The sequence below is a fragment of the Myotis nattereri genome, assembly GCF_964212035.1.
Source record: "Myotis nattereri genome assembly, chromosome: 1".
Taxonomy (NCBI): Eukaryota; Metazoa; Chordata; class Mammalia; order Chiroptera; family Vespertilionidae; genus Myotis; species Myotis nattereri.
The window spans coordinates 29,193,763-29,213,463 of NC_138075.1; the positions used below are offsets into that span (position 1 = coordinate 29,193,763).

Here is a 19,701-nt window from a genome sequence, read left to right on the forward strand (position 1 = left end):
AGGTGCCTAGAGTAGTCTAATTTATAGAGACAGAGAGTGGACTGGTGGTTGCCATGGGTTGGGGAGGGGATGAGAATTCGTGTTTAATGAATATTGAGTTTCAGTTGGGGATGATGAGAAGGTTCTGGAGAAAGATGGCAGTGGTGGTTGCACAACAGTGTACTTAATTGTACACTTAAAAATTACTAAAATGCTAAATGTTATATACACGTTAGCACACATGCATGAAAGACGAATATGATGGCTTGCTTAGATCTCAGATACATGAGGAAAAGTGAGGGAAGAGATGGGGACCCCAGGGGGGCCTGGTGAGAAACCAGCGAGTAGCCTGGGAATGGGGGTGATTGATGGGCCAAGCCAGCTGACTCTCTCACTGACCACATCCAAAAAAGCTAGTCTAGGAAGGGTAGCAGACACCTTCCTCCAAGAAGCATTTGAGTAGAGTTACTCAGAGGAAGCCAGTGGGGTAGTTTGCTTTCTTCATTTCTCATGCCCACGGCTCAGGTAAGGAATATGGGTAAAGTAATGACCATGGAATAAGGTCGAGATCATGGCTGTTTACGAAAGAGAAAGGCAGAGGCAGGCTTGACATCCACTCGGCCTTGGTTGCATCAGAGACCTGGACTGGATGGTGGGAAGGCAGCAGGAGCTGCTCAGCCCTCCCTGCCTCCCTCCCTCCTTCCCCCTCTCACCTGTCTCCTCTGTGTCCCGGCAGCTGGCTCCCGTGGGCGCCATGGCTTCCGTGGAGCCCCTGACGGCGCTGTCCCGCTGGTACCTGTACGCCATCCACGGCTACTTCTGCGAGGTGATGTTCACGGCGGCCTGGGAGTTCGTGGTGAACTTTAACTGGAAGTTCCCCGGGGTCACAAGCGTGTGGGCGCTGTTCATCTACGGCACCTCCATCCTGATCGTGGAGCGCATGTACCTGCGCCTGCGGGCCCGCTGCCCCCTGCTGGTGCGCTGCCTCATCTACACACTCTGGACCTACCTGTGGGAGTTCACCACCGGCTTCATCCTGCGCCAGTTCAACGCCTGCCCCTGGGACTACTCCCAGTTCGACTTTGACTTCATGGGCCTCATCACCCTGGAGTACGCCGTGCCCTGGTTCTGCGGGGCCCTCATCATGGAGCAGTTCATCATCCGGAACACCCTCCGCCTGCGCTTCGACAAGGACGCTGAGCCGGGGGAGCCCGGAGGCCCCCTCGCCCTGGCCAACGGCCACATCAAAACTGACTGAGTGGGGGACTCGTGGGGGAAGGGCTGGGGTCTCTCATGGACCCTGTGGAGAAAAGTACGAAGCTGGTGGAGTTGCCCCTTCTGTACAGCACAAGCCCTGCCTCACCCCAGCCTCAGCCCTGCGGGGTGCACACAGCCCCAGCCTCAGCCCTGCGGGGTGCACACAGCCCCAGCCCAGCCTCAGCCCTATAGGGCGCATACAACCCCAGCCTGGCCTCAGCCCTGTGGGGTGCACACAGCCTCAAGCCCTCCACTGTGGGCTGGTGTTGGGGGCGGGCTACCGAGGCAGCAAAGGGACTTGGGGGTTGGTCCGTCGATCTCACTCCAGCTCAGAGGCTTCACGGGGACTAGACTGCGCGGGTGACTTTGGAAGCAGCAGGCCCTGCCCTGGCTAAGGGACTCTGAGAAATGGGCAAAAGGCGAGAGGCAGGTCTGAGGAGGCTTAGGGCTGCTGCCTCGGCCACCTGGTTCCTTCTCACCTGGTTTAGTTGGGCTTTGGCTGGTTCCGTTAGGCAATATTCAGGTGCTTGCTTGCAACCAATACCTCCCCGGGGGCCTGCTGAGAGAATGGGCAGCCAGGAAGCTGCTCGGAGCCGTGCTCGTCTGCAGGGCTGGGAGGCCTTCCCTTGGCTCCTCTCCCTTCCCCCAGGGCCCCACGCTGCTCTCTTGGCCTCCTGGGGGCCCCCTGGTGCTGGATTCCCACCAACCTTGGGCTTTTGGAGGTTTCAGTCCCTGTGCTTTTGGTGGCGTTTCCCCCCTTTCTCGCTTATTTTTTAAGGCCTTTACCACTATCAGCCCTTTATCCATGTCAATCACCCACCAACCCCCAACTCCCACTCCCCGGCCAACACAGCAGCTGCCAGAGATAGAACCCTGAGACACCCCACCGGCCCTCCGCAGCCTTTCCGCCACTGTACCCCAATCCGGTGGGCTGTGGCAGTGCCCTGGTGCTCTTCTCCATCCATGCCCCTCGTGGCCCAGCTATCAGTGAATGACACCCACAACACACAGTCGGGCCAAGATGGGCCCCACAGATCCACAGTGGGGACCCAGAGACAGATCAGTGTGTGTGTGGGGGTGCCGTGGGGAGGGCGGTAAAGGCACGCCTGACGGCTCATTTTCAGTCCAGTCAGGGGCAGTCTAGCATTCTAGGGGATGGGGGAGCAGGATCCAGTGTTCCATGCAGATCATGAAGAAGGAGTGAGGGAGACCCTCCCATCCTTGGTGGGAAGGGATCAGTTCTGGATCTGCCATAGCCCCATCCCTGCAGCAAAACCTCCTCAGGGCCTCCCCTCCCTACCCTCCCCAAGCACTTCGAGCTTGTTCCTCAAACAGTATTAACCCTGCCACGCTCATGGGCGTTGCCATCCTGGGTGCCCATGACAGGTCCGTTGCTGGCAGTGGACAGGTGAAAACCTCCCTCCAGCCCACTTCCGGCTCTGCCCCCACTTGCCAAGGGGAGGGTCCATCAGAACACAGCCTTTCCCATGGTACGTGGTCTCTACTTGACCACACTAGAACTCTTAGGTAGAAATTAGCCTTTCCCTTTTTATAGAACATTAAAAATGATCATGCCACCTGTGGAGAGAATCTCCTCTTCCTTGCTGTGTTGCTCCACCCAGATCATGCTGACAGCACCGGGTCAGGGCACGCGGGCGGGTGTGGGCAGGAGTGGTGTCCAGGATTGGGAGAAGGGCGGGGAGACTCTCTGGCAGGGTTGCTCTCTGCACTTGACCTTGTCCAGGACGGGATGAAGGGCGTTTTCCAGCCTCCGTGTCCTGGGTAGGCTCGTCACATCCAGGCATGAACTACATTCTGCTGGGGCCAGCCCTGGCTTTGGTTTACCTGTGGCCCCAATTCTAGGGCTTCGGGGCTCCTAGGGGCTTCAGGCTGCCAGGGCGGGTAGATGGTGCTCCGTCTACAGCTGCAGGGGATTCCAGAGGAAGAACATTGCCTGGCTTCCCTGTTCCCTCGGGGATCCTTTCCTTGGTCCTCCCCTCCAACTCCATGCTATTTCAGTCTCTTGGACCCCAACACCCTCGCAGGCCCCCATGTGGGCTCCTAGACCCTACCACCCACCTTCGCTCTCCCCTTCCACGATGGCATCTGGTGGTCAGCTTGTTGATGTCTCCCAGCGTAAGGCCTCCACAGTTCTCGGCCTGCCAAGCCCTTGGATGGCCCACTGGATCTGGCCTTTCCAGGTGTTGCCCTGTGGACATGCCTTGGCACCAGCTTTTCCCTGTGCAGGAGGTCCTGGAGCAAGCCTGCCTCCCTGGCAATGTGCAGAGCATTGTGTTTCTGCTTCATGACGCCCCCTGCAAAGGGAGGCAACGAGCCAGGGCTTGGCCACAGGATCAGCAGGCTCAGTCAGAGCCCAGACCTCAACTCCTCTTTTATTTGGTATCTTCAGGGCCCCAGTTCCTTAGTCCCCAGGGCCTCAAGGTTTAGAGGAAGCCCAGCCCTGCCGAGCAGTGGGGCTGCTGGCGGAGAGAGTCGGCTTGCTGTGCATGAACCGCTGGTGTCCTGGGCCTCTCCGCTGGACATCGCAGCATCTCTGAGTTACAGATCGCCATGTGCTGCCCCGCATGGTGGACTGCTTCCGTGTCTGCTAGGTGACCTGTCCCTCGTGCCCTGTTCCCGCGGATGCCAGTGAGTCATAATGGCATCGAAATGGCCTGTGCTTATTCTCAGCAATAATACCTAGGGAGTGGCCATGAGTCCTGTCCTGGTCCCTTGCCCTCTGCTTGGGTCTCCCGGAGCGGCAGCCGCTGAGTGGGTCAGTTCGTGAGAACCTGTATCTATGGAGCTCTGGGCTGTGCAGACGTCTTTGCAGGGGATGCAGGGGCCCTGCGCTGGAGGAGCTACGGTAAGGCAGAGAGCTCACTTGCCATCCTGAGGCCATCCAGACCTGGAGGAGCTGCAGGTCCTGTCTCTGAGGCAGGTGGGACTGTCTCCCAACTGTGGCAGCTCCTCAGCAGGACACACGACTGGTTTGTGCGCCCACTGCCTGCTCTGTCTCCGTTCGTCTCTCTGTCTTTCTTTTCACATCCGTGCACATAAAATATACTGGTGTTTGTGTTCCAGGACTGGCTCTGACCCATGTCTGTCGTCTTCTATTTTGGAGCCCCTTCCCCAGGGCTGCCAGGAACCAGCCCCTTCATACCCGGGCACCACCCTATCCTGAACCCGGAGGGCTGCTGGGTGGGGCCGCCCTGGGGGGAGGGCAGGTGGCACGACCAGCCAGTCCTTTTCTCTGTCTTTGCTCTGACCCTCTCTGGAAACCTGAATTCTCCACCCAACCCCTGACTGCCCACCAGGAGCATAATCTGTCCAGGCCTTACATTGGTCCCAGGATACAGGGCAGATGGGGAGAACCGGGTGTATCCAGGGTGGCTACAGGTTGGCTGTATCTGCCCATGAGATGAGCTCTCGAACATGCCAGCCATGACCTGGGATGTCTCAGGGGGTGGGAAGGCACAGGGAGGAGGCTGAGGATGCCTCAGAGAGCCGGAAGCTAGCCTCCCTACTTTCCATTGTCTAACAGTCACAATTTGAAGACACAGAACTCTCCTGGCAGCGCTGCCTTCCCAGAGACGTGCCTTTGCAGGGAGCGGTCCCTCCCTCCTTCATGTACCTCTGCTCAATCTAGCGGCCTTTGTCCCTTCCTCCCAGGATTCTCCTGGCCACTTTCCTACTTCCAGGAAGAGGGTGGAGGGTTCAGATTTGCTCAGTCAGTTCAACTAAATACCCAGGGCTTGACCCCTCCCACTCCAGCCCCGACCCCTGCCGCAGCTAGGCTGTAGCACCCTGGCTGGCCGTCTGGATGGAGCAGGCAGTGTAGTGTGCTTTCTGAATCACCGGGACGGCTCTCGGCCTCCCCCACTCACCTGAAGCTATTTATTTCTTTGACTGAAAGCTTCCCCCCTTATAAAAATGAGCAAGTATAAAGCCCCCACAGTCCTTTACATGTTAGTGTAAATAAACATATAAGGCCATTCCTTAGAGCAGGTTTCTATAGAAAGAAACTGGCAAATATAATGAAATGGTCCACGCATGGAACTTCAGAGAAGAGGCATGAGGTGGGGCTCAGAACAAGAAGGCTGAGGGCACTCAAAGCCCTTCTTTAAAAAAAATTTATTTTTTTGATTTCAGAGAGGAAGGGAGAGGGAGAGAGATAGAAACATCAATAATGAGAGAGAATCATCAATCGGCTACCTCCTGCACGCCCCTCACTGGAGACCAAGCCCACAACCCAGGCATGTGCCCTGACCAGGAATCGAACCATTAACTTCTGGTTCCTGGATTGACACTCAACCACTGAACCACACCGGCTGGGCTCAAGACCCTCCTTCTGTCCTCTACTCAGCTGGTGCCTTCCTTTCTTGATACTTTCCTTCCTTACTCCCTTCACCCAATCCAGGGGCACCTTCTGACAACACTACATTGAGAGAAGTTCTCTAGGAAAGCTAAGGTCAAGGCCCTTGGCTGCATCTTATGAAATCTGCCCAAGCTTTGCAAAAGCCTGATGCCTAATTAATAACAGTGAATGAATGACCACAACCTTGCCTTGCCTGCTGGGGGTGCCTATCTCAGAAGGGTGCAACCCAGGGACGGCTGTTTTGTGGGCAGGGAAACCGGTCCAGCAAAGGTGACCAACTCATTGTACTGCAGGTTAGAGGGAGCCGGGCTTAGTTTTAACAACAGCTGCGCTTCCTACCGTGATGCCTCGTGCTGCCGCAGTGGCCAGGCTCTGCAATGAGTGGCCAAAGGCATTTGCACATTGTCTCCCATCAGAGGTGGGCACTGTTGGTTCCCTGTGTCACAGAGGAGGTCTGGTGGTCACCAGTCTGCAACCCTGATTTACCACGACACTCTGTTTCAGCGTAAGCAGCAGACACTTCTGGGAGGATTTGTGATGAGTCAGGGTACTCTGCTGTGCTTTGATGAGATTATGGATGTCGTTAGAGACCAAATGCTATTCGCAGAGGAAAATTAATGTTTGAGAGGGGGAGAGTTGGGGTTACAAGGAAGAAGGTAGAGGAGGCCATCTTAGCCAGGACTTTAAACAATTGCCACAAAGCTCCATCTCTGTGGAGGGAGGGTTGTGAAATTTTGGCCTCTTGAAACCCTGGGCTTAGTGTTGAGACTTCTCCCTGGGCTTTTCCCCTTTGATCCTATTTCTATTACTTGAGGTTAAGGCTGGGCCCCTTACTGTAGGTATTCTCACAGGGTTTGAAAGTACCAGATGAAACCTTTCTCCTTCTGAAAGCTTTCTGATGGATCTGAGAATTGACCTGGTTAGTTCTTCAACTTCTTATTGGACACCACAGTGAGCCAGGGCCCAGGCTAGTTACTGGGTGTGTACAGCTAGCCAGGGAGAAAGACGTTGCATCACTACAGTGTTAATAGTCCCCCGAAGGAGAAACCTCCAACAGAGGAAACGGACTGGTCTATAGGGATAGGTAAGGGTTCCCCAGGTAAGAGACACCATAGACCTGAAGGTCAAGTACCAATGTTTTCAGAGGTAGACTGGCTTCTCACTGTCTGGAAATGCAGACGTTGACTCTACCCTAGGAGGTGCCTAAACAGGTATAGTGCAAAGCACAGCCAACACCTAATGCGTACCCTAAGGAACTCTTGATCAATGAAGTCCTATCAAGGGTCAACCTCAGTAAGCTTACCCTAAAGGCTAGGCAGAATGTTCCAGAGCACCAAGCCTCCTTTGGCACCTGAAGCTAGGAATCCTGTTTGAACAACCTCCCTACCATATCTTTGCTCACCACTGTTGAGCAATGCACTGTCCTCCTTTCTCTTTCCAAACCACTCCTCTCTGCAGAGCCCTGCCAGCACCCCGGCTTCACTCTTAGAGTCTTTGGACCTTGGCCAAAGACCCAGCCCCACGGACTTGTCCATAGCTTCACTCTGGTGATACCATTTCTTGGTGTGGGAAAAGCTGCCCTTGGAGTGCCAAGCAGTGCAGAGAAGAAGGGTCCGCCGGTAGTCTGGTCTGGCTCCTTGCCTCTGTTACAATCACACCTTCCAAACAGAAAGGAAGTTCTCTGGTTTATAAAGGCCCACCCATGAGGAAGGTTCCTGAGAATGAAGTGTCTTCGTTTGAATGTAGGGCTGTATTAGTTTTCTAGGGCTACTATAATGAAGTACCACAAATGGGGTGGCTGAAAACCACAGGAACGTGTTCTCTCTCAGTTCTGGAAGTCAGAAGTCTGAAACCAAGGTGTCAGCGGGAGGCTCTGGAGGCACCAGGGAGAATCGGTCTTTGCCTCTTCCAGCATCTGGTGGCTGGGACACTTCCTGGTTTCCTAGGCTTGTGGCAGCATCGCTCCAAGTTCTGCCTCCATGGCCACACGGCCTCCTCTTCTGTCTCTGTCTTCTCTTCTGCCTCTTCCTAATCCAATCCATTATCATTGGATTTAAGGCTCACCTACATAATCCAGGATGATCTCATCTCAAGATCCTTAATTTAATTACACCTGCAAAGACCTTTTTTCCAAATAAAGTATTTTCCAGGGATTTTATGGTGGACATATCTTTTGAGGGGCCACCATTCAACCCTCTATGGGGGCTAAGGGGGGTGATTTCTGCAGAAGCCCTTGCATCCTGCACCCATTTAGGAATTCATTAAGAGTGAGAACTGGACGTATCGTGTGGAGAGACTCGAGAGAGAACTCAAGGCCTTAGGTTGAGGATGGAGCTTTGCATTCCAAGATGCCTCCTGTGGCTGCTGTGATTTTTCTGTTTAGATGTAGATCTGACCATTTCACCCCCTCCTCCAGATGCTTTAATGACTTCCCATTGCCTTTAGGATCAAGCTCACCACCGTAGCGAGGCTTACACAGCTCTTTGCGGCTTGGCCTCATGTCTCGCCTCCCCCTCAGTCCCACGCGGTCCAGGGAAAATGACTTGTTTCCCCACCAGCTCCCTGCTCACTGCCGCTGGGCCAGCAGCCCCTGTGCTCCTGTCCCTGGAACACTCTGACTCCTCCTCTCAGCCCAACTAGAGACCGAGGAGCCCGCTCACAGCCAGCAGCACTGGTTGTCTGTTTACTTCGAGCTCTCCCTGGCCCCAGCTCTCGATTTAGTTCAGCAAACGCAGGATGGGAGCTGTCTCCCTGGAAACTCTCCATGTGACAGCCCGCTAGCAGCAGGAGCTAAGTTCTTCCAGTGCAGTCGATGCAGCAGACGTTCATTTGCCCGTGCACCTGCCATGCACCAGGACCTGTGCTAGGCTTGTGGGACTACGGTGAACAAGGCAGATGCAGTCTCTGCCCTCCCTTCCCCTGAATTACAGGGTGCCAAGAACTGTGATGAGATGAGTTAGAGAAAGAAGAATTAACTTGAGTTAGAGGGTCAGGAAATATTTCTATGTCTGGTATAGCCAGGGGACGGGGGAAGTGGGAGGAGAGGTGAAGAGCCGACCTCCAGGTAGAAAAGACAGCACACACAAAGGCGGGGAACCCAGAGAGAGCAGGGCGCCCGTGGGTCTGCAGGAGCAGCCGGGGTGAGTGATGGAGTCCACGGGGAGCCAGGCAGGGGGAGACAGTTGATAAACAAACAGAAAATAACAGGCCGTACTGCCGTAGAGCAGAGTGATATGTAAGTGAACAGGGAGCTCATTAGACTGGGCAGCCCTTAAAAGGTCTTTGGCTCAGTGGTTGAGCATCAACCTATGAACCAGGAGGTCACGGTTCGATATCCAGTCAGGGTACCTGCCTGCGTTGCGGGCTTGATCCCTAGTGTGTGCGTGTAGGAGGCACCCAAATTCTCTCTCATCATTGATGTTTCTATCTCTCTTTCCTTCTCCCTTCCTCTTTGAAATCAATAAAAACATATATATATATATATATATATATATATATATATATATATATTAAAAAATCACACTCAGTGTCTAGTTCAGTGGTTCTCAACCTGTGGGTTGTGACCCCTTTGGGGGTCAAACAACCCTTTCACAGGGGTCACCTAAATACATCCTGCATATCAGATATTTACATTATGATTAATAACAGTAGCAAAATTACAGTTATGAAGTAGCAACGAAAATAATTTTATGGTTGGGGGTCACCACAACATGAGGAACTGTATTAAAGGGTCTCGGCATTAGGAAGGTTGAGAACCGCTGGTCTAGCTGAAAGGGAACCTGAGAAATGCAGTTTTATTTATTTATTTTAAAAGGCCTTTGGCAAGAGAGGATAGTTGGGCTGAATCCTGGAAATGAGGAGGATCGGCCATGTGAAGATGGGGAAAGACTATTCCATGTAGAAGGGATTGCTAGGGCAAAAGCCCAAAGATGGATGGAGTTTGGGTAGTTTGAGGAATAGATAAAAGGTTGGTATGGCTGGAGCTTGGTGAGAAAGGAGGTGAGGAATGCAGCATGTGGGTGGGAGAGGCGGGCAGGGGTCAGAGTGTGTAGGGCTCTGTAGGCCTGGGTTTGGGGAGGGGACTGGGTGGATAGATGGGTATGAGAGATTTCCAAAAGGAGAACTGGGGGGCCTAGGCCAGCCCCTTCCAGGGAACCCCTCCTGAGGGGCAGGGCCAGGCAGGGGGAGTTGGTAGGCAGAGCCTGGGGTCCCTTGTGCCCCTGGCATCTGTCCTGTCCTCCTAGAGGCTGGGTCATGGATTGGGGTCAGCGTAACTAAAACTTGGATCTGTTTGGTTTCTGCAAACCTTTCTCTCTTCCTGTTACATAAGCACTCCTGCCCTCCGGGGGCAGCTTGCACCAGGCTGGGTCCTACAGAAAGTCTCTCTCTCTCTCTCTCTCTCTCTCTCTCTCTCTCTCACTCTCTCTCTCACACACACACACACACACACACACACACACACACACACACACACATTGCACTGTGTACACTCTAATCTTTGTAAGCTGGGCCTGCAGAGGTGCCCCGGAATCTATCTGGAAACTCAAGCCCTCATCCCACTCACAGACCCGTGGACTCCCAGCCGAATTAGGACATCCCAGGGCAGAGGAGGGGGCAGCAGCACAGGTATTGAATCAGACAGACTTTCATCGAACCCTGCCTCTGCCACTTACTTTCTGTCTGACTTTTGACAAGACACTGGGCCCCTCTGGGATTTAGCTCTGTGGATTTAGTGCAAATTGAGTCCGTTTGGTTTATTTTCTGGGAGCACTTTCTAGCCTCCCCGCCTCCAAGGCTGAATGTAAAAGGAACTACGTTGAAGGTTTGGAGCAACCAGAGGGGGCAGGAGGTCCCAGGGGAGCACAGTGCACATCTGAAAGTGGACATTTCTGTTAGTAAAAGCCTTGTGGGAACTGCCTTGGGGGAATTTTCACCTGCTGAGTCTGCCCACCACCCTGCCGGTGCCGGGTGACCAGCTGTGCTGGAATTAAAGGGTTTCCCAGAATCTGGGCCTTTCCTGCTGAAACAGGGAGACATCTGATTTAGGGGCGCTGCTCTCCTGCATGGGGTCCCCAGGAGTCCTTCAGAGGCACACAGTTTCCCGAGCCTCCCTGGGGACACAGTCAAGGAGAGCGAGTGCCCGCTGCCTCCCAGGCTTGCCCCGTCTCTCCCGCTGCACCAAAGCCCAAGGTCAAGGCGGGAGGCAGAGCCTGTCTGCACCTCTTCAACACCAAAGGGCAAGCTCCCTCCTTGGATCCCTTTAGAGGTGAAAACCAAAGGGCGTTCGGTGTTATTTTGCTGACTTTCCCTCAATCTGTTCCCCCAGGACCTCGGGGCTGCTGACCAGCAGGACCAGATGGCACCTTTGCAGGAATAGCTCATCTCTCTGCCCTCGTGGCGTCTCCGAGCTTCCTGAAAAACAGCTTTTCTCTCCTCCCGATGGACATGTTTGTGCAGCCCTTCTCGGTATTCACATGTGTTTTTCCTTCCTGTGACTCCGCCGAATTACTTGACACCCAATCCCGGCTTACACTTCACATCCTGGATGACAGCTGACCTTGTCCGGAAGGAGGGAGAGTGGGGGCGCGGGACGGGCAAGTCCAGGAAATGGAAGGAACCAGACTGCTCCACATTTAGGACCGTTCACAACCATCCCCTTTCTCAGTCGTTCCAGAATGTGGCCCTCTGCCCTGCTCGTTCCCCTGGGAACTTCCTGATTGCCTGATAAAAGATGCAAATGGCGTTAAGGTCATTCATTGGACCTGACTTTGAATCCAAGGTCCCTGACTCACGTGGGGGTGTTACCTTACTTATCTAAGCCTCAGTTTCTTCATCTAAAATGGGGCTAATAATAGTCCATACCTTCCAGTGCTGTGGAGATCAGATGGGATGATGCTTATCAACAGCTTAGCATGCAATCAAAGCCAGACACTAGGAGATGTGTTCTCCTTTGTAAGTCTCAGAAGTCAAAGCTCTAGCAAAGATTCCTGGACTTGGGCCACTTATTGTTAACTAGAGGCCCAGTGCATGAAATTTGTGCACTGTGGGGGGGGGGTGGGGGGTCCCTCAGCCAGCTGGTGCCCTCTTGCAGTCTGGGAGCCCTTGGGGGATGTCTGACTAATGTCTTAGGCCTGCTCCCTGTGGAGAGTGGGCCTAAGCTGGCAGTCAGACATCCTTAGCGTTGCTGTGGTGGAGGTGAGGCTCTTGCTCACCAGCCATGAGCCCGGCTTCTGGCTGAGCAGTGCTCTCCCTGTGAGAATGCACTGACCACCACGGGGCAGCTCCTGCATTGAGTGTCTGCCCCCTAGTGGTCAGTGCACATCATAGCAACTGGTAGTTTGACCGTTTGTTTGATTTGCATATTGGCCTTTTATTATATAGGATAGAAAAACAAATTAACCTCTATACATACAAGTTTTTTCATCTACTAAATGTGAATGATAGAACCTAGTCTATAGGATTATTATAAAGGTTAAGTTAAAAAATATTATATGTCTAATGTGCTTGGTACAGGTCCATGATTTCTTACTCCAAACCCACAGGATTTTGCAAGAATTTTTGGATTTAAGAAAAAAAAACATTTATATGCTATACATATGTATATTTTATATATGTATATATACTTTTATTTGAAATATATTTTTATTGATTTCAGAGAGGAAGAGAGAGGGAGAGAGAAATAGAAATATCAATGATGAGAATCATTGATCGGCTGCCTCCTGCACATCCTCTACTGGGGATTGAGCCCACAACCCAGGCATGTGCCTTTGACCAGAATCAAACCTGGGACCCTTCAGTCTGAAGGCCGATGCTCAATCCACTGAGCCAAACCAGCTAGGGCATATATGCTGTATTTTGTAACTCCTGAGCTAGTTGTGAGTCAGCACCCCATAGTCAAACGCATTATTATTTCTATAATATAACCTTTGAATAGCATACTAAGTGAGGTAAATAAAGACTTTAAGTGACTTTACATCCTTACCTTGTGAGACAGACAGGACACATAATAAAATTCCCACTTGACAGATAACAAACAAAGATCAGGGTCATGGTCTGGTCAAGATCACATGGTCCATGATTGGCAGCACCAGGATCCCTGGGTGTCCAGACCATCTGTCTCAGGGACTCTTCCCATCATACCACACAGTGCAATGGACGTGACTCTGTTACAACCATTCCCTTTGCTCAATGAACTTAGGAAAAAAAGAAGCTACTAAATCAGTGGTTCTCAACCTTCTGGCCCTTTAAATACAGTTCCTCATGTTGTGACCCAACCATAACATTATTTTCGTTGCTACTTCATAACTGTAATGTTGCTACTGTTATGAGTCGTAATGTAAACATCTGATATGCAGGATGGTCTTAGGCGACCCCTGTGAAAGGGTTGTTCGACCGCCAAAGAGGTCGCGACCCACAGGTTGAGAACCACTGTACTAAATAGTGAAGTTTAGTAGCTTCTTATCTTCATAAGTGTATATATGTTTCTTTCTTTCTTTTTTAATTTTTAATCCTCACCCGAGGATATTTCTCCATGATTTTAGAGAGAGTGGAAGAGAGAGGGAAAGACAGAGAGAAACATCAATGTGAGAGAAACACATCGATTGATTGCCTCCTGCACAAGCCCAACCAGGGTCCAGGCCAGGGAGGAACCTGCAACTAAGGTACATGCCCTTGATCGGAATTGAACCTGGGACCCTTTGATCTGCAGGCCGTCACTCTATCCACTGATCCAATCTGGTTAGGGCTATATAGCTATGTTTCTACATTCTTTTCATATTCTGCACTTCCCACTTTGGTAGGTGCTACATATTTCTCTGTATTGTATTGTAATGTAATGCAGTGTAGTGTATTGTCGTTGTTAAAAACTATAGTCTTCCAGAATCTTAGTATAACCCAGTTACTTACCTACTCCCCTATTGCTGGGCATTTGCATGTTTCCAATTTTGCATTTCTCTAAAATAACACTCAGTCACGCACTTTAAACTCCGCTTTGGGGATGAGCAAGCACATTGATCCGAAAACACCTGTCCTTTGAGCTCCCGGCTGGCTGGCAGCCTTTGGGAGATTGTATTTCCAGGCACGTTGACTATATATTCCTTGTTCCCAATCAACGAATCAATTAGGGTTTGTTGAGTGCCTCCGTGGGGAACAGGGTGCTCTTTGGTGCTTGGAGGAGGCACAGAAGCATAAGCCGTGTCACTTACCCTTCGGAAGCTTATGGGTCACCCGAGAGGCCTTTCAACGTCTCACCAAGCCGGGCGTGCACCCCGCCAGCGAGGCTTTCTAAGAGGGCGGGCAGATGCAGTAGGGGAATAGTTAAGGTAGCTGGGTTACATTAAGGGTGTGGCCAGAGTGGTGAAAGCAAGAACTTTAAATAGGTCCCTGCTGCGTCCCCCGCCTGCCAGGGGCCTGTTATGCTCAGGAGGAAGGTGCTAAATATGACACGGTGCAAAAGGAAAACAAGGTCAGGGGTTCCAGGAAGCCCTTCCTAACTTGTCAACGAATACTTGGTTCACAGTCAGGGTGACCATAAAAGCCAACCTATGGGCGTTGTCCTGTGCATGGAAAGGTTGCCGGTTCAATACCCAGGCAGGGCAGAGGCTGGGGTTGGGGGCTCGATCCCCAGTGTGGGGCACAAAGGAGGCAGCAAGTGGATGTTTCTCTTCCACATCAATGTTTCTTTCTCTCTCTCTCTCTCTCTTCCCCTCTCTCTCAAAATCCATTTAAGAATCAATATAAAACACCACTTCCCTGAATCCCCTTGTTGGGGAGGTAGGTGGGTGGGAGGGGGGCAGTTGGCAAAGGACTAGACAACACCTGGTTGCTGGTCCTGTTTAACTTTCCTTGAAGCAAATGACTTAACCCGCTCTGCCTCCTCCTGCCCACCCATCAACTAGGAATGCCAGGCCGCTCTCACAGGATGCAGGATGGAAGGAAGATCACTTGGAATCCTGACAGGTGCTTCGGAAAGAACAACACGTTGCTCAAATGATCTGAGGGGGCCTGGGGCCCACATCTCATCCACCGCCTCACCCCAGCACCCAGCACCCAGCACCCAGCACCGTGTGGGTCTGGCATCATAAGCGTTTGTTGAGTGGACCAGGAGAGAACTGGCAGGTGTTACTGTGCGTCCATCAAGGGCAGAGAAGCTCACATCAACTCTGAGCCCGAGGAGGAGGCTGACACCTCTCCAACCCGACCCCACACCTGTCATCCCGAGAGCAGTTTCCACCCCGATCCCGCCACCCCCGAATAAGGAGCCCCTCATTCAGGGCAGCAAGGACCCATGCCTGAAGTTCACCCCCCCGCTAAGGGAGCAGAGGCAGGCACTGCCCTCAGCCCATCTCCTCAGGTTTCAAGGGCTGCAGGACTCACTGTCACAGGAGCCTGACCAGTTCTGCTCTCAGCTCCCGCTCCTGGCCGCTGAGCAGGGAAATGTCAGGCCGCAGGGGTCAGCAGCCAACAGCAGCGCCCTGGCCGGCTAGGACGCCTGGCACCGGAGAGCAGCCGTGCCCTTACCCACCGCCAGCCGGAGTCTCAGACGTCCCGGTGCAGCCAGCTTGTGGCTCCTGGGCATTTGTACCCACAACAGAGACGCGCTGGCCAGCCTGTGCTGAGGAGCCAGTGCAAAGGGGCTCACGCCTGGCCCCCTGGCTGGACTCTCCCAGGGAGCTGTCCTGTATTTCTTAGGTCAATGTCGTCCTTCTCGTTGTGATATCTTAGAGGTTATGAAAACTGGTCACTTTCCAAAGCCTGATTTCTTTGCTGCCACGCGTTTGTCTATTTATTCTCTGTCTTCACTGCCAAACTGTAAGGTGCAGAGGGCAGGGAACGCGCCTAACTCATCCCAGTGCTGAGAACTGTGCCTTATGCAAAGCAGTGCTTAATTAGTATTTGTGAATGAGTGAATGAATAAACGAACGCACAAATGAACTCTTTTGCAATGTTTATTATATACAAGTGATAGTTATTATAAATAAGTGATTTATAAGTGACTTTAAAAGGAGGTAGTGCCGAAACCGGTTTGGCTCAGTGGATAGAGCGTCAGCCTGCGGACTGAAAGGTCCCAGATTCGATTCCGGTCAAGGGCATGTACCTTGGTTGCGGGCATATCCCCAGTGGGAGATGTGCAGGAGGCAGCTGATCGATGTTTCTCTCTCATCGATGTTTCTAACTCTCTATCTCTCTCCCTTCCTCTCTGTAAAAACTCAATAAAATACATATAAAAAAAATTTTTTTTAAAGGAGGTAGTGATTTCCATAGTCCATGAGAAGTAATGCCATATACAGTGTCCTGCCTTATTCATTGACTATTCATTCATTTTTTCATTCAACCTTGTGTCTGACCTGTAGTCACATGATGTGCATGTCAGAGCTACAAAATAGGAGTACGAAGTTCTACAAGCATCTGTGATGGGGGCATTGACCCAGTCAGAGAGGCCAGCGGAAGCTACCTGGGGAAGTACTAGTAACGTGTGAGCCAAGATCCAAAAGAAGAAAGTCATTTACTGAAGCCAAAGTGGGCACGGAAGAATGCTTCCGGAAGAGGGGGTGGCATGGGAAAGGCCTGGTGGTGGGGGGAGTGTGCATGAGGAGAAAGCGAGGGGCAGCCAGGAAGTGAGAGGGCCGCTGAGACGGGTCAGCCCCCTTGGTGAGGCCAGGGCAGCAGGAGATGTCACCTCCTCCAGGAGCCTGTTCCCAACCCCTCAGCCGAGGTTAGGGCCCCTCCTCTGTGCTCCCAGGGAAGCCAGCTGCCCCTTATCACTTAACTTACAACAGCCTATTTTAATGTTCTGTTTTCTTACTTGTTTGTCTCCCTGTCTCTCCATTTGTGAGCGGCTTGAGGGAAGGGACTTGACTCTTCTTCCTGTGCCAGCAGTGCCTCACAGCGCCCCTGGGACATGAGAGGTGCCCCGTTAGTGCTTGATAAACGAACGAACGAATGAATGAATGAATGAAGTCCCCTCAGACCAAGAATGCATTGGACCGTGTTTGGCTCTCTAGTCGGGAAGCCCCCGCTGGGCTCTGCTGCGAACAGGAGAGTGTGGCCGGGGGCCCCGCTGCCTTTTGGAGGAGAAGGGATCCAGAGGGCTGGGAAAAGGATGGTCAGGGGATGCTGTGCAGGTAGTGCCACATGAAGGAAGATGGGATTGACAGGAAGGAGGGATGACAGTTTCAAGGAGGACTTGTTTACCAGACGCTTAGAACGAATTTCCACAGGTGAAGTTACATGAGCTCATAAGGATGAATAATGTCAGCTAGGTATGCAGCAGCCTCTGTGCATTATGCAGCAAGCCCTGTTCTAAATGCTTTGCACGTATTAAACCATTTAAATCCGCATAACAATTGCATGAAGCATTTAACGATGGCTGTGCCTATTTTACAGGTGAGGAGACTGAGGAGCAGGGAGGTTACGTACGCCCCCCAGGACCGAGCAGCCAGGAAGTGGCAGAGCCAGGCTCTGGAAGCCAGTCTCTTACCCACTACCCCGTGCTGCCCTCCAGCTATCTTTTAAAAGATCTTCCTCAGAGAAAGGAATGATTCTTCCCCATTTTGCAGATGAGAAAATTGAGGCTCCAAGAGCTTAACTTGCCGAAGATCAGCCAGCTGGTAAGTGGCAGAGCCAGGATCTCTGGTAATAGCGGCCCTCGCTGCCTCCTGTGTCCCCCGGATGCTCTCGGCTGAGCTCTGAACCTGGTATGTTCTATGCCACTCCCTCTGCAGCTCAGGAGCCTGGCCAAGGCCTGGCAGATGGCGTGTACATTTCCGACACGGCAGCCCCTTCTCTACTCCCCATCTCGCCATCCCAGCTCTGAGCTGCTAACCCACAGTGACCGCGGCAGGGATACCAGCTCAACCTGGCACAGGATTAGGAACAACTAATTCCATCAGCAACTTTTGGGGGGAAAATAGGTGCAGCTAAAATTATTTATACGCTCCTGATGGACAGGAAGGCGACAGCCTGACCTCGGGGAAGGTGATTAAGGATTCAGTGAGTCAGCATCCCAGGGACCTGCAGGCCGATGGGAGGCCTCCCAGGCAAGGCTTGGAGCCTCAGGCAGACCCTCTGCTTCACCACTTGGATGCCAGGATGGTTTTCCTGGTGCTGCTCAGCCCTGCTCTCCTGCTCCATTCCTCAGGGGCTGCCTTTGCTCGAGGGCTGACAGGCTCAGGATGCACCTGAGACCGGGGAAAGGGAAACTGGATCCGACACAGAGCCCCAGGGCCAAGCACATACCCAGGCCTGTCGGGGTCATCTGAACAGCTTGCGAACACAGGTGACTTTCACCTCAAGAACCCGACTCAAGAGACATCGGACACAGGCTTCACTACTCATTTCCCCTTCCTGCAGGTGACATGCCACCGTGGCAGCCCGTGCCTCAGTTTCCCCATGTGTGAGAACAGAAGTTTTGCAAGCTTCCAACACACACAGGCTTAACCCAGGGAGTCCTCCCTGAGACAATAACAGGAAAAATTTCCATTTGTGGGCTGAGGAAGGCAGCATGGGGAGGGTAGGGGCCAGGAGGAGTGTGGTTTTGGGGATCAGGCAGATCTGGGTTCAGATCTGGGCCTTGGAAATAATGACCAATCCAATCCTCAGAACAACCCTCTGAGGTAGGTGCTATCTCTAGCCACATCTTCTACTTGAGAAACTGGGGCGCAGAGAGGTAAATTAACTTGCCCAAGCTCACACAGCTTGGAAGTAGCAGAGTCAGGTGCGGAGACTTAGGAGCAGAGGGGTTCAGTACACCCCCGTACTCTGGCCTGCGCTCCTAATCACCACCCTACACTGCCCTGCTTCCTGTGACACCTTGAAGAGCAGAATTCTGATCCTACACCTGACAGTAACTTAAGTCACAACGTCGCTTGAGCCTCATGTGTAAAACGAGGGGAGAAGACTCCTGACTCTACACCATGTAGCACTGTCTTAGCTTCTAAGATGTTTCTGAGAGTGCGTCGTCTCCGCCCATTGGCCCACAAAGTGCAGGGATGATTATCAGGAGGCCCTCCCCCCTTGGCCCCACATGGCCATACCTTGCCTCCTAGCCTTGGCTTCAAGGGTAAGCAGTGAGGGGCAGTGAGAGCGTGTTTCCCAGGGCAAGCATGTCAAACTCAAAGGCTAACGGGCCAAATAAACAAGGTTTAAGTGTATGTGGGCCTTCACTTAAAAACAGAAGCTTCAATTTTCATAGAAACGTAGGTTTATTTCGATAGAGACATGCTGAATACAAAGGGTTGAAATAAATGAGTGATCATTAACATAAAATAATAGAACATTTTAAGAAAAAATATTTTTTCCTGAACATTAACTTACCAGGCACTGAATAACTGCACAAATTAATAAGCATAATGCAAATCAACCTATTTTTCTTGTTCTCCGAAAGGGAAATATTTCCTGTTGTGCACACCAAACAAGTCAGTCCAGGACTAATGACGTGGCCATCAACTGCTAAAATATTCGCTGCTAATATTAGCGAAGAGAAATGGTGCGCCTGTGCATAAGGCGTGTAAGGAAAATGAATGCAACACAATTAGAGTAATCAGTCATTAGCGAATGTTGTAGTTTGTTATTAATAACTAGAGGCCCAGTGCATGAAATTCGTGCACTGGTAGGATCCCTAGTGGCTGCCGGCTGCTGACTGGGTACTCCATTCCTTCCCCTGATTACCTGCCAGCTGGGTCCACCCTCCCTTCCCCCCTCCCCCTGCCCCCACCACCGGCCAACCCACCCCCTGGTTGAACTCCTGGATAACTCCCGGTTGAGGGGACAATTTGCATACTGCGATTTCATTATATAGTATTATGTATAATAGGATATTGTAAAAATTAAGTTACAAAATTGTTATTAAAACGTTTCTTACATACCGTTATATTGGCTGGACCACAAAAATATTCGTTATGGGCTGCATGCACCCATGGGCTGCAAGTTTGACATGCTTATCCCAGGGTTTCCCACACATCCTCCTCTGAAGCTCCAGGGTGCCAGGAGGGCAGCGTTTGCCTTCTGGACAATGCGGACCAGGCTGGTGGGTCGTATCCTTCCCCACATTAGAGTTTCCTTGGCCTCTAGGTTGCACTGGGACCAGT

General features: G+C 52.1%; 1 protein-coding gene across 2 annotated transcripts in view; it reads left to right on the forward strand.

The window, feature by feature from the left end:
• Positions 1–4,319, forward strand: part of TMEM229B (transmembrane protein 229B) — a 42,071-nt gene extending 37,752 nt beyond the window's left edge. The window contains exon 3 of one of the 2 annotated variants that reach the window (XM_081088204.1): positions 716–2,809. In XM_081088204.1, coding sequence (XP_080944330.1) covers positions 716–1,237 — 522 coding nt within the window. In that variant the 3' untranslated portion in view covers positions 1,238–2,809. Of the gene's footprint in view, positions 1–715 lie in introns of both variants that reach the window. The other variant, XM_081088205.1, reaches the window with a different exon arrangement.
• Positions 4,320–19,701: the final 15,382 nt, after the last annotated feature.